A 15,769-nucleotide genomic window follows, 5' to 3' on the forward strand; every position below is an offset into this window, starting at 1 on the left:
CTTGAACGAAAACCTCACTCTCTCCAGGGTTGCTCTACCCATGTGTGCTTGCACTTTCCTTCAAGTCCCACTCTTTGGGAGGAAAGCTTTAGGAAGAAGTGCAAATTACTTGTGAAGATTGTTCTGGCAGTAGAATAAATACTTTCTTTCATTTTATATTCTCCCTTACTTGCAACATTTTACTCTAATCTCTAGGAAGGAATAAAAGATGATTTAATTGGGGTGCCTGGGTGGCTCAGTCGGTTGAGTGTCTGACTTCCACTTAGGCCATGATCTCATGGTTCATGGGAGCCCCATGTTGGGCTCTGTGCTGACAGCTCAGAGCCTGAGGTCTGAATCAGATTCTGTGTCTCCCTCTCTCTCTGCCCCTCCCCCACTTGTGCTCTGTCTCTCTCTCTCAAAAATAAATAATTATTCAAAAAAAGACTATAGACTTTCCTCTATTTATAGATTTTTGTCTTAAAGAAGGAAGTATATATATATATATATATATATATACAGACATACATATATATGCATGTGTATGTATACACACACTTCCTTTGGTTTTTGATCTGTTAGCTCATGCAAAACATGAACAAAATATATGTTCTTTGTAATCATATGCCAAAAGGTAGTAAAAAATGTGATTTATATCTATACATTCCAAAATATCATATTACAAATCTTCACAAAACATTTTAGGTTATGTCTACACAGTCTAAGCAAAGTGAACAGATACAAGCCATTTAGTGAATCTGAGTCATCTCTACCTATAAAACAGAATTTTCCCTTGCTTCAAACATCCACACATACAGGTTGGCCCCAGATTCTTGGATACTAATGCTCTATTTAGTTGGGTGTTAGGTTTATCAAAATTGGAGGCACAGCTTGTTTTCCAGAGAAATCTCAATACATTCTTGGGGTTGTCTGTAATTTTTATATTAATAATGGTGTAAGTAGTTGCCTCTAAAATTCTATGGTTTTTGAGTTCTTAGGTTACTTAGGTGATAAAAAGTCCCGTGGATGCTGTTCTCTGAGTGTGGAAAAGTAGCACTCTTCTAATTGTTAGTTCAGTGAGGTATTCTCTAAATGCAAGGCTTTTGAGTAGTTAGGTAGAAAGAGTATTCATGGTCAAATACAAGACCTCCTTATGGAAGTTAGCCTGAGCATGCACAAGATGGAACAGATTCAAAAAGCTTCTGTCATCTTCATCACGGTCTCCTGTATGCCACACAGGAATGGACAGCAGGGAAAAGAAAATCACAGTTAAATTTTTAAATATATGATTTATTCAGAACAAGATGTTCCAATTTTCCCTAATAATATGTAACAGAAGACTAGTTAGTTATCTTTACTAAGTCATACACTAACCACTGAAATCAGGGAGTTATATATGAGTACTGACTAAGAAGTAGAAGAAAAGGGTGCTGGTTCATGCTTTACTGCCTCTAACTATATGACTTTGGGCAAGTCAAGTAATTTCGCTAAGACTTAGTTTTCTCAACTGCAAAATAGGGTTGATTATCATATTGACTAGCTAATTAAACTATACAATAATATGTGTTGAAACTAAAAAATATGGGATATTATTATGATGATTATGATAGTTGGCAAGTTAACATTTTACTGTGCAAAATTGAAACGAGTTCCTTCTGGAGCAGACTCTTCAACCTGATGTTTTCCATTAAAATCCATACCAGAGTTAAAAAGTAGCAAAACCAGGGACTAAATATATCTCATGGAAAAACAAACCAAAAATGTCTGCTCCTTCTATTCTTAGTTTAGAAGTAAAAGTCTACACAGAATTATCTGTTTCAAGTGGAGATTAGAATGCATTTTATTCACACCTGTGTACCATCTACATGTACACTCACCAGACATAATTGACTGCAGCATTTCCATTATAACACAAGCAAATGCACTTGCCACACTCTGCAGGAAGTTATTTCTTTCCACCGGAGTGCTAAAGACTTTACAGACTTTTTGCATCATTTTAACCGCCCAATCCATGCAGTATAGTTCTTTCTCACACACCTGATTTAGATATAAAAAGAATTATGGTAAATCTTCATGTAAAGGAAACTGTAGAATTTTAAAATGGTACTAATAATAATGGTTTATGACTTCACATGATTTTATTCCACATAACATCATATTGAGTTTATAAGTGAGAAATGCTCTTACATTTAATTCTCCTTTGCTTTCAAATGGTACAATTTTAGTGGGAAAAAAGTGTGAGGTAAATAAAAGTTTTGCTCAAGATTATCATAGGGTATTATTTATTAATGTAAGAACTAACATTGCAAATAATTATTAAGCATATCAAAAATAAGACTTATGCTCATTCATTCAATCAGCAAATATTTACTGAGCAGATGCTAAGAGCTGGAGACACAACGGTTAAGCCATTAAGACAGGGCTTCTATTTTCCGGGAATCCAATAAGGGTGACAAACAGGAAATTTTAATAGGCAAGAGAACTATGGTATTATCAACTCTCTACCATAAGAGTTGTAGGGAGTATTTACCTCTCTATTATTTAAAAGATAAAACATTTAAAGTAAAGATTACATGTTAATAGTTAAGAGTAGCTGAAAGGACAAAGGTTTATTTACTAACATTCTAAATGGCCAACTTAAATCACATAGTCAAATAACACACAACATGAAAATAAACCATATAGTAGTGTAACATTTAGTTATAATGTAAATCTGACAGGAAAGATTTGTGGACTGTGCACTGTGTAATAGGCACTGTTCCAGGCACTATGAAATTAATAAGCAACATAGTCCTGGATGTCAAAGAGCTTGCGATCAATTCTGGGAGATGACTTACCCCACACATGCAATGGCTTATGACCACTATTAGCAAATGAAGACAAAGAGAAGACAAATCTGACGCCATTTAGAGAAAATTAAGGATCAGAATTAAGATGTTTATCAGAGGTTTTGCAGGGAAGTCATCCTTAGTGACTCCCTCTTCATTCCACTTGCTACAGTGCTGCCAAAGTAAACTTCCAAAGACTTAAAGCTGATCATGTCACTCACCTTCCTAAAACTTTTCAGCAGCTCCTTATTAGAGGATGTGTTCAACCTCCACAGGATGGTTGACAAAGCCCTTCCTTACCTAGCCTCTCCCTTCCTATCTAACCTCACCTCCTCTTCCTCTGAACATTTTACTCCAGAAATAGTAATACTGAACTGCTTACAGTCCTTTGAATATAGCCAGGCAGTTCCATTTCTTTCTCCTTTTGAGGGAATCTGCTTAATTATTAAAATAAATATTTGCATTGCGAATTCAGTTAATTTATAGCTTTCTTCACAGTTTCACATTTTAAGAAGAGCCACAGAGGTTTCATTCATGTTTTAAGCAGTTGAGTTGGTAAAGATCCTGGTCTCCATTTCATAAGAAATGGATTACATTCAATTACTCCTCATAATAGTCAACTGGAAGACTATTCTTGCTGCTTTTGAAGCACTGGTGGGGTGGCATCTGTGATGGTAGCTAAATCAATGAGATTTTTATGTAATACGTGCAGGTACATGATTGAATAATTTGCAACGCCCCCCCTTCAATCTTCTGGCAAACTTCTATTCATTTTTAAAAACATATTTCTACTGGGATTGGGGAAGCCTTGCCTGTGCTCTATATTCACCCAATATTGGCTCCTCTCTGTTACCTCTGTTTCTATTTGTACATTATTTTTGTACTTATCACACTGAATTTATTTATAAATAAATAAACTGATACCTCTTAAAAGACCTTAAGCCGCTTTTTGTCAGAGATTTGTTCTGTTAATCTCCATAGTTTTTAATAGGTATTTTTTTTAATGTTTATTTATTTCCAGAGAGAGAGATAAAGACAGAGACAGAGAGAGCACACACAAGCAGGGGAGGGGCAGAGAGAGAAGAGAGAGAAAATCCCAGCGTGGAGCCTGACACAGGTTTTGATCCCAGGAACCACAGGATCATGACCTGAGCTGAAACCAAGGCTCAGATGCCCAACTGACTAAGCCACCCAGGCTCCCCAATTTCCACAGTCTTAGAATATTACACAGTGTATGGCCCATAGTAAAACACTCAATTTTGTGTTAAATGAATGCATATTAAATATATTTTTTAATGTTTTATTTTGAAAAACATTTTAACTATACAAAGTGTAAATAATAGTATAATGAACCCCCAATATACATTCCCTCGCTTCAACAATCACCAATCTTGTCTCCTCTCTACTATCATTTACTTTTACATCCTCTCCCTGCTGCCCACTGATTATTTTGAAGCAAATCATAAAAAGTGCTTTTTTAGGGGTGCCTGAGTGGCTCGGGCGGTTGAGCGACTAGCTTCAGCTCAGGTCATGATCTCGCGGTTCACGAGTTCAATCCCTGCATCGGGCTCTGTGCTGACAGCTCAGAGCCTGGAGCCTGCTTTGGATTCTGTATCTCTCTTTCTCTCTGCCCCTCCCCTGATCATGCTCGCTCTCTCTCTCTCTCTCTCTCTCTCTCAAAAGTAAATAAATAACAGTAAAAATTTAAAAAAAGAAATAAAAAGCGCTTTTTGAAAATGGGACTTTAAAAAAAGAATATAATTTGGCAGAGTTGTATAATAACAATATAGACATGAAGTGGGGAGAGGTGACTATAAGGAATGTTTCCAAATATGATATTATATTACTATATTAAAATTTTTTTAAGTATCATAAAAATATATGCTTAAATACTTATTCTTTCAAAATGTTTTGAACATATTTCAGTTCCTTCAGGCCAGCTCCCTAGTAAGTAAACTGTAATGTTAACTTGCTAGAGAAAAACTTGTTTACTTACCAAAGCCAAAAAGACTATCAGCTTTGCCAATTCAATGGCCCGTCCATTCACAGCTTTACTAGCCATGAAAGTGAAACAGATGTTGTTCCCACTTAGGATTAGGAGACGTGCATTATTCTCTAGAAGCCATTCACGGGGAACCACTTTTATTAGAGGGAGAACAGTTATTTAGTGAAAAATTATATAATAGCTCTAGTAAACACCATTAAGAACATGCAATATTATATCACCTTGTTGGAAATACAACTAGTGCAAGGGAAAAGCTCAGAAAAAATGCTTTAGTTGTATAGCACTCAACTAGAGACAGAGATTATTGCCAAGTTATGGTGACTTTTACAAATGTTCTAGTAATATGGTCAAAGCATTTCTCCTACATATAGATCAAAAGGCATGATAGTCTAATTCTGTGTAAGGAAAGAAATCTTATAAACTTTAGAATCCGAAGAATTCTGCAAGAATGGGAAAAATTGTTTTCCTTTTCCTTGCCAATAGGAGAGGGCTTTCTTCTTACATGGCCTAGGAGGGTGTTTGTGAGAATTTACAAAATGGGAATGATTGAGCTATAATTAAATTCGTGAAACTTTCAAACAGTAATGGTAATAAATATATATGTATTGGCAAGTGGAGGAAAGTACATTGATGATATGCGTTCTCTTCAAACATAATGTCAAACTCTTTAAATATTTTAGAACATTTAGTGATCTCGAATAGGTAATTCATTTATTACCCACAGAATTATCCTTACAATTTTATAACCATATTCTGAGAATACATTTCTATTATTCTATGTGGTAAATATGTATTTTTACCTGATAGTTCATCTACAAGACTGATAACATCATCTGCTGTCCATTCTTTCGTGCCTGTGTCATATAGTAATTTAATGGCATCAGCCAAACCTTTCAGACTGGATTCATCTGTAGGTTCTTCTATCATTTTCTGCCAAACCACCTGTCCTAGATAATTGAAACAAAAACTAGGCTATGACAGAATAGTTGGATTTATGATAAAGACTTCATGGATTGTTTAGAAAGGAAATTGGATTGCATAATGGAATCCCATTGCTTATATATGCTACTTTCATTTTAACTTTCATAATGAAAGTCAATTTTGATAACAGTCTAAGTTTGAATGTCTCTGGATGACGTGATGAAGCATAGGAACAATAGCTAAATGAAGTAAAGGTAGTTTCGCCAAGCAGAATAGTGCTTCTAGTTCAAAGATAATGCTATTCCTGTAACAGAAATTGTAGTAAATGATGTAATCTTAGTAAAATCATGTCAAATCTATTGATGTCCTTCTGAAAGGAGAGCATGCTGTATCTGAGTATCTTTCAAACATTTATACCAAAACACAGTAATCCAGTCAGTTTTTGATTATTTATCTATGACCAATTTGCTTTGTGAATTACACAGAACAAAATTTTATCCCAGATTGGCTTCCTGTTCCTATTCAGTGTACTTTAAACTAGTTACTTCCTGACAGAGACAATGTGAGACAAAGAACTGCACGCTAATATTAACGTTAACCTAAGCAAAACTTAACTAGAAAGGCAAAATTTCAAATAATCATATTATGCACCCAAAACATCAATTTCAATGACTACTGTGCTTTACAGGCATTATGAGTCCCCTCCAGCAGCAAACATAATCTTGAGTTAAGGTAATGTTTAGAAATAAAAAGTAGTGATTTTTAGGTATACAAAAGATGATTGGAATATATTTGGTAATGGCCTGCAGTCTTAAGTTATGCATAAGCCAATGTAGTGTACATCTATGAAATCATGAAACACAGTATAGTCAATAGGAATGATGAAACTGAGCAGGTACAAAAAGATATGCTTCCTAAAGTAAAAGTAATTAACCAGTTTTGTAACATACATTCCTGAAAAATGGATGCTCACCATCTTGAGGAGATATTGGTCCAAAGATGATATATAATAATCTTGCCTGATTCACCATTGGCCATGGTTTTAATATACGCGTCAACCAAAAAGCAGAATCACTTTGATGTATCCAGTGATCAAGCAGGACGCTCCTACAGAACAGTCTGATCCTTAACTCTAGTTTTCGAGCACTTCCTATGAAGACAAAAGAATTGTAAACCATTCTTCCTAGAAAGGCTGATGTGCATATTGGACAGGTCAGTGATAGACATTTGTAACATGCTTTGTACTGAAAGTGCTATTTCATTTTCCTCTGTAAAAATTTTAGATTATCAAGGGACTATTATTTATTTATTTATTAAAAAAAATTTTTAATGTTTTTATTTATTTTTGAGACAGAAAGAGACAGAGCATGAGCACGGGAGGGGCAGAGAGAGAGGGAGACACAGAATCCGAAGCAGGCTCCAGGCTCCGAGCTGTCGGCACAGAGCCCGACGCGGGGCTCGAACTCATCGACCGTGAGATCATGACCTGAGCTGAAGTTGGACGCCTAACAGAATGAGCCACCCAGGTGCCCCAAGGGACTATTTTTTAAACAATTTTATTGAGATATACTTTACACACCATACAATTGAGTGGCTTTTAGTATATTCACAGATATGTACAGCCAGCACCAAGCCAATTTTAGAATCTTTCATCACCTCAAAAAGAAATCCTGTTCTTTTAGCTATCACCCCCCTCCCCCCATTATTTACCACCCCTAGCCTTAAGCAACAATAATCAACCCTCTGTCTCTAAAGCCTTCCTCTTTCTGGACTTTCATATGAATGAAATCATATAGTATGTGGTCTTTGTAACTGGCTTCTTTCACTTAGCATGTTTTTTTTTTAAAAGCACATTTTTATTACAGCAATATATAAAGCAAGTAACTTTAAGTGTTCATAACTACAACACCTGGCATGTGTTTAAGGTTCATCCATGTTATGGCATCTATCAGTACTTCCTTCATTTTTTTTTTTTTTTTTTTTTTTTGCCAAATAATATTCCATTGCATAGATATACCTCATTTTGTTTATCCATTCACCCATTGATGGACATTTGGGTTGTTTCTACCTTTCGGCTATTATAACATTTGTGTACCAGTTTCTGTGTGGACATATGTTTTCATTTCTCTTGGGAAATACCTAGGAGTGGAATTTCTGGGTCATCTAGAAACGCTACGTTTAATCATTTGAGGAACTGCCAGACTGCTTTTTCCAAAATGGCTGTACCATGTTACATCCCAAACAGCAATGTATGAGGTTCCAATTTTTCCACATTCTCGCCAACATTTGTTATTATTTGACTTTTTGATTCTAGCCATTCTGGTGGGTATGAAGTGGAATCTTCTGTTTGTTTTTTAAACAGACTTATTGAAATATATATAATTTACATACCATATAATTCACCCATTTAAAGTATATAATTCAATAGTTTATAATCTATCATATTATTGGGGTGCCTGGCTAGTCGGAAGAGCATGAGACTCTTGATCTTGGGGTCATGGGTTTGTAACCTATGTTGAGTGTAGAGGTTACTTAAATAAACTTTAAAAATCTATTATGTTATTAATTTTTAAAAATTGTGGTAAATATATATATTTATTTATATGTATATAAATATATATAACATAGTGTTTGCCATCTTAACCATTTTAAAGTGTATAATACAATGGCCTCAATTACATTCACAATATTGTTCCACCATCATAACTGTTTATTTCCAGAACTCTTTATCACCTCAAACAAACTCTATAACCATTTAAGCAATAGCTCCAATTTCCCTCTGCCCCCAGTTCCTAATAACCTCTAATCTGCTTTCTGTTTTTATGAATTTGCCTGTTTAAGGTACCTCATTTAAGTGGAATCACAAAATCTGTCCTTTTGTGTCTGACTTATTGCACTTAGCATGCTTTCTAAGTTCATCCATTTTAGCATGGATCAAGACTTCATTTCCTCTTATGGCTGAAAAATATTCCATTGTATGAATATACCACATTTTGTTTATCCATTCATCTGTTCAACACTTGGGTTGTTCCCACTTTTTGGATATTGTGAATAATGCTGTGGTGAACATTGGCATACATGTATCTTTCCAAGTCCCAGCTTTCAATACCTAGGAGTGGAATTGCTTGGTCATATGATAAATCTACGTTTAGCTTTTTGAGGAATGGTCAAGCTTGTCTTCCATAGTGGTGGCACCATTTTACATTTTTATACAATTTATGATCTATTTACTTATAGATAAGACAAGTATAAGTGGAAAGTCTACCAACGATCTAAGGCTGTATGAAGTATGTACTTCCTAATGTGTTAAGCCATGTAATATAGATGTGTAGGTGTCAGAGATCACTGAAGGCCTGGGGATCAGGAAAGGCTTTACAGAGGAAAGTCAGGTAAGTTGGGTCTTAAAAAATGAGGAGAGGGGCGCCTGGGTGGCTCAGTTGGCTGAGCGTCTGACTTCAGCTCAGGTCATGATCTCACAGTCCATGGGTTCGAGCCCCACGTTGGGCTCTGTGCTGACAGCTCAGAGCCTGGAGTCTGCTTCAGATCCTGTGTCTCCCTCTCTCTCTGCCCCTCCTCCACTCATGCTCTGTCTCTCTGTCTCAGAAATAAAAACATTTAAAAAAAGGAGGAGAGATGGTATTTCAGAAAAAAAAAAATAGAGAATGAATAAAAGATATGAAGTGGAAATGTTTAAGAGATGTGTGAGACACAGTGAGTAGAGTGAGAAGCCTACTCTATGTCAAACAAATACAGAGAATAGTGGGCAATAAGTTTGCAAAAGTGGGGTGGGATTAGAATGTAAAGGCCAGTATAAAAAGTTTGGACTTTATTTTGAAGACATTAGGGAGCCAGTGAAAGTTTTTGATCAAGGAAGGGACATGATAAATTAATTTTGTTATTGTTTCATTGGGCTTCTAATCTGCTTTTTTGATCCATAATTTGTGTCATAATGAAATATCTCAAACTGTCAGAAAAAGCAGAGATACTACAAAAATACTGTGTACCAATCACGTAGCTTTGTTAAAGCTTTACTTTTTGCTATATTTGCTTCAGATTTTTAAAATAAATAAAACATTATAGGTACAGTTACAGCTCCTTGTATATCACTCCCAATCCCCTTGCCCTTTATCCTCAGAGGTGATCACCATCTTGAATTTGGGTTTTGACCCTCTCATACCTAGTCAACATTCTCCGGAAAAATAAAACAAACAGGGTGTGTATATATACACAGAGAAGAATTTATTCTGAGAAACTGGCTCATGAGATTGTTGAGGTTTGGCAATCCAAAATCGGCAGGATATGCTGGCAGACTAGAGAACAGAGAATAGTTGCAGTTCAAGTCCAAAGGCAGTCTGCTGGCAGAATTTTATCTTGCTTGGGAAGGTCAGTCTTTTTCTACTAAGGCCTTCAAGTGATTGATGAGGGTAATCTGTTTATTCAAAGTCTACTGCTTAAATGTTAATTTCATCTAAGAAATAATTTCAGAGAAATGTCTAGAATAATGTTTGACCAAATATCTGGGTACTGTGGCCTAGCCACGTGGGCACTCAAACTTAATTATCACATTTCCCAACTATGTTCTTATACTTTTCTTTTTTTACATTTTTTAAACGTTTATTTATTTTTGATAGAGAGACAGAATGAAAGCAGGGGAGAGGCAGAGAGAGAGGCAGACACAGAATCTGAAGCAGGCTCCAGGCTCTGAGCTGTTAGCACAGAGCCCGATGCCGGGCTCGAACTCACGAACTGTGAGATCATGAACTAAGCTGAAGTTGGATGCTTAACTGACTGAGCCACCCAGGCGCCCCTGTTCTTATACTTAAAAAAAAAAATTTTTTTTTAACGTTTATTTATTTTTGAGGGGGAGAGAGACAGAGATAGAGTGCGAATGGGGGAGGAGCACAGAGAGAAGGAGACACAGAATCTGAAGCAGGATCCAGGCTCTGAGCTGTTAGCACAGAGCCTGACACGGGGCTTGAACCCACAAACCGTGAGATCAAGACCTGAGCCAAAGTCAGAGGCCTAACTGACTGAGCCACCAGGCACTCCTGTTCTTACACTTTTTAGTACATGTATGTTACCATAAAGAATATATAGAATTATTTTACATGTTTTTAATTTGTATATAAATAGTATTATATTGAAAATATCCTTTGGTTACCTTTTTCTCAAATTATATTTTAAGGTTTATCCATACATTTTAACTACTCATTAATACATTTTAACTACTAATGGATTTCATTGTATGAATACTTTATTTATCCATTCACCTGACAATGGGCATTTAGATTGTTTGCAGTTTTTCATGGTTCCATACTGTATAAGAATGTTCATTCTTATACATGTCTCCTTATGCACACTGTGGGAGTGTCTCCCAGTGATATTGCTAGATTGTAGGATTCCATAATTTTAAAAATATGAAATATTTCATATATATACACAAAGGTTTAAGTAATGCTATAACAAACACCTTTGTATCCTCCATCCAGACCTAAGGAATAAAATATCAATACAATTAAGCCCTGAGTACTTCTTTCTCTAATCACATGCCATATTTGCTTCACAGTTTAATTCAGTGTTTATCATTCCCTTACATTTCTTTGTCCTTTTACTACATATGGATGTCATGATTTACTTTTTTAAGTTTATTTTTATTTATTTGGAGAGAGAGATAGCGAGCAAGTAGGGGAGGGGCAGAGAGGGAGACAATATCCCAAACAGGCTTTGCTCTGTCAGGCTTTGCTCTGATACGGGGCTCAAACTCATGAACCCTGAGAGCATGACCTGAGCTGAAGTCAAGAGTTGGAGGCTTAACTGACTGAGCCAACCAGGTGCCCCTGTCATGATTTACTTTTAAATACATTTTTGAACTCTGCTCTTTTTTGTTTCCTATTTAAAAAAAAATTTTAACGTTTATTCATTTTTGAGAGACAGGGCACGAGTGGGTGGGGGGAGGTCGGTGGAGGGGCATGGAGGGGCAGGGAGACACAGAATCTGAATCTGGCTCCAGGCTCTGAGCTGTCAGCACATGATCCATGAGATTGAACTCATGATCCATGAGATCATGACCTGAGCCGATGTTGGACGCTAGGCTGACTGAGCCTCTCAGGCAAGGTGCCCTCCTTTTTTCCCCCTATTTTAATATCTGTAATAATACTAATTAATTGTAGTTTTTTTACCTGGTTTGCTGCAGACAACGGTCTGCATCTTCCGGGAGAGATCAGTCAGCTCACATAAGAAGTTATACACACGATGGCACTCGAGTTCATCCCAACCTGCTGTTAAGGTCTGAGAATAATAAAATAAAGGAAATATTGTAGATGTTCAGACCATCAAATCAAAATGTAAGTCACTACTGCCTTATGAACATAATAGCTGTATCACATGATTGAGGTGATGTGCAATTTTTATCCACTATGGAATATTTAATAAGAAAATTTATATAAACAAATCCTAGAAATGCTCCAAAACCCAGTTTCTTTTTGGTTGTAAAGGGAGTATCCTTTCAGAGAACTTTCAAATGGTACTGAATCCTGAACTCTGACAGTATGAGTAAAATAACAAAGCCAAAACCCTAGAACACAGCATTAGCTATCTGACTCACAACATACTGTATGTAGTTTAGTTTTAGACTTCAACAGAATCCCTTTAATCTCCTCTAGTTATCATTTATGATATTACATACAAGTGATAATGATTTCATTTTAATATGACAGTTATGAATATTTATTAATGACATTTTGATGTGAACAAGCAAACATTTTTATTAGGACAGAGTTCAATAATTATCATTGAACAAACCATAATGTAAAGTTATACATATATGAAAAGGAAATTCAAACGGTATACCACTACAGTTAGATTCTCAAAAGGTTGACTACTCATACAAATTTTTCTTAAAATAGTTGAACTGGATTTTAGTAGTTTAAAAATTAATCTCATTTTCTCTGGAAGGACATAGAAGAAACTGCTAACAACAGTTACTTCTGTTGAAGGGAACTTGGTAGATAAGGGACAGGCCTTGTTGGGAGATTTACTTTTCACTTTATACAATTTTGTACCTTTTGAATTTTATATGCATATATGTGTTTATATTACCTATCCCCACCCCCTCTCCCAAAGCAAAAGTCTATCTTAAAAGAGGGATAGTAAGAGGAACTAGGCCCCTGGAATCTGGGCAGGCAGATGGTGGCTGGGAGGCTGGGATATAGAGCAAGATTGTTATAAACATTGTAAGGTCGTTTAAGTTTTAAATAAGTTATTACAGCTGATCCTTGAACAAGGCAGGGGTTGGGGCACTGACACCCCCTCACAGTCGAAAATCCACATATAGATTTTGGTTCTCCCAAAACTTAACTACTAATAGTCTACTGTTGATCACAAGCCTTACCAATAACATAGTCAATTGACATATATTTTGTATGTTATATGTATTGTATACTGTATTTTTACAATAAAGTGAGAAAAAAAACGTTATTCAGAAAATCATAAAGGGGTGCCTGGGTGGCTCAGTCGGTTAAGCATCCAACTTTGGCTCAGGTCACGATCTCAGGGTTCATGAGTTTGAGCCCCACACAGGCTCTCTGCTGACAGTGCAAGGCCTGCTTCAGATCCTGTTTCCCTCTCTCTCTGCCCCTCCTCTGATCTCTCTCTCTCTCTCTCTCTCAAAAGAAAAAGAAAATAAGAAAGAGGTAATACATTTATGTACTATACTGATTGATTGAAAAACATCTGTCTATAAGTAGACCTGGACAGTTCAAACCTGTGTTGTTCAAGGGTAAACTGTACATTTAAACTACTTAAAACGATGTAATAGATTAATAATATATCATTAATATTGAATAACGTTAAATAATAGTATTGTTATCTTCTTTGTTTATAATAAAAGATTAGTCAAAAACTTTTATTTTTTTTTTAAATTTTTTTAACGTTTTATTTATTTTTGAGACAGGGAGAGACAGAGCATGAACGGGGGAGGGTCAGAGAGAGGGAGACACAGAATCTGAAACAGGCTCCAGGCTCTGAGCTGTCAGCACAGAGCCCTACGCGGGGCTCAAACTCACGGACCGCGAGATCATGACCTGAGCCGAAGTCAGCCGCTTAACCGACTGAGCCACCCAGGCGCCCCTGTCAAAAACTTTTAAAATCATGTAGTTTTATTTCTTTTTTTTATCAACTTAATTGAGATATAATTGACATTAACATTGTGTAGGTCAAAGGTGTACCGTGTAGTGATTTTATATATGTATATATTGCAAAATAATTACAATAATTAACACATCTGTCATCTCCCAAAGTTACAATTTTTTTCACTTCTAAAATCACATTTTTAAAAATGTTTATTTATTTTTGAGAGAGAGAGAGAGAGAGAGAGAGACAGAGTGCAAGTGGGGGAGGGGCAGAGAGAGAAGAAAACACAGAATCCAAAGCAGGCTCCAGGCTCTGAGCTGTCAGCACAGAGCTGATGCAGGGCTCAAATTCATGAACTGCGAGATCATCTGAACCGAAGTCTGACACTTAACCGACTGAGCCACCCAGGCACCCCTAAAATCACATTTTAAATAATTAGCTCAAGACTAAAACTTCATTACACACACATACACACACACACACGCACGCACACTCCACCCCACAAGATTACTAGTCTTTACAATTGGCTGGAAATGTCAAGGATATTGGTATGGAGCAAATAAATATTAAATGTTCTTACCATTGAGAAATTCAAGAAAAAAATCTGAGGTGGCACACTATTAGATTAACACATCCTCAGATCTTTATATTTTGTTCTCTTCTAGATTATTTTTATTAACCTACAGAAAGCTAGATTACATGCTCTACTTGTTAACATTTCGAAAAGCATTCCTTTTCTTCTTCTTTCATGAAATGTACCTATAAAAAATAAATTTTAAAAATGTACCTGCAAAAACATGCCATAACATGGTAATCCTAAACATTGGATAGGGGCTGCACAGCCATTGAATTTAAAACAGGAAACCTGTAAAGAAACAACTATTAATTCCTCTTTTTCAATGGAACTGTACAATGATTGGACATTCAAATTTAATGGAAATATGCAGGAATTTTTCAGTATTGAAAATAATTAAAACACTAAATAACTAATTAGCATTGTGTTATATAGGTGGGATCTCAAAAGAAGTATAAACAGAGTCCATCTTCAAGTTCATAATTTATTTAGAATAAAATACATGCACATGAAATTATTTTGATAATTCAGGTTAGAATACATATAAATGTTAAAATGACCAAATATACACTGTATCAGATATTTTGAAAGCAGAAACAAGATAAATTTGATCAAAACAGCTTCTGAAGGATGTGAAAAAAGCACTGTCTTAGAGTAAGATGCAAATATAATGAATGGAAAAGATAGGTGAGGGAAATGATAAAGACAAAATTTTATAGAGGTAGGATAAAAAGGTTTATATGGAAATAAAGATATGACATGCTTAATTGGGCTCAATGTAGTAGAAGTAAGGTTGCATCGTCAGGGAAAACCCTAAATATGGGCTTTGGACTTTATCTTGCTGAAATTGAGTAACCACCAAAAGATTTTTAAGCAAGAAAATTAACTTGATGAAAGGGATACTTTAGGAAGAATATCTTGATTCAACATACAGAATGTCCTAGGAAGTGAAGAAATAGATGGCAGAAAGATCATCTGAGAAGCTGCTGCAATAATATAGATCTGAACTTCATGCAAATGCCAACATGAAAAAAGCTGATGCATCAGAAATAGTTTGCATACTATTGAGTGTAGAACTGAACCGCAGCATTGGATGTATATTTGAGTTTGTATAGTGAAATTCAAAAGCTTATACAGAGATTATGCCTAAACACATTGATACATATTTCCAAGTCATAAATTATCATAAAAGTTTTATTATTTTAATATTAAAAACACTTTCTTATTTTTTGAAAACTTAAACAGTAAGAAATGATTTCATTTTAATAAAATACGTAAATCACCACTTTAAAACATCCTCAGGATTCTCATGTAGGGTAAAAATACTTTTAT

The 15,769-nt window shown here is 35.6% G+C and overlaps 1 protein-coding gene across 4 annotated transcripts in view; it reads right to left on the minus strand.

The window, feature by feature from the left end:
- Positions 1–551: 551 nt before the first annotated feature.
- The window catches only part of FBXO47 (F-box protein 47), a 43,640-nt gene continuing 28,422 nt past the window's right edge, over positions 552–15,769 (minus strand). For all 4 annotated transcript variants that reach the window (XM_042915633.1, XM_042915630.1, XM_042915631.1 and 1 more), the window contains exons 5-11: positions 14,651–14,728; positions 11,913–12,021; positions 6,707–6,883; positions 5,613–5,759; positions 4,804–4,946; positions 1,857–2,016; positions 552–1,203 (exon numbers count right to left, since the gene is read on the minus strand). In XM_042915633.1, the coding sequence (XP_042771567.1) occupies positions 1,091–1,203; positions 1,857–2,016; positions 4,804–4,946; positions 5,613–5,759; positions 6,707–6,883; positions 11,913–12,021; positions 14,651–14,728 (927 nt within the window). In that variant the 3' untranslated portion in view covers positions 552–1,090. The remainder of the gene's footprint in view (positions 1,204–1,856; positions 2,017–4,803; positions 4,947–5,612; positions 5,760–6,706; positions 6,884–11,912; positions 12,022–14,650; positions 14,729–15,769) is intronic.

Source organism: Panthera leo, chromosome E1 (genome assembly GCF_018350215.1).
Source record: "Panthera leo isolate Ple1 chromosome E1, P.leo_Ple1_pat1.1, whole genome shotgun sequence".
NCBI classification, from domain to species: Eukaryota; Metazoa; Chordata; class Mammalia; order Carnivora; family Felidae; genus Panthera; species Panthera leo.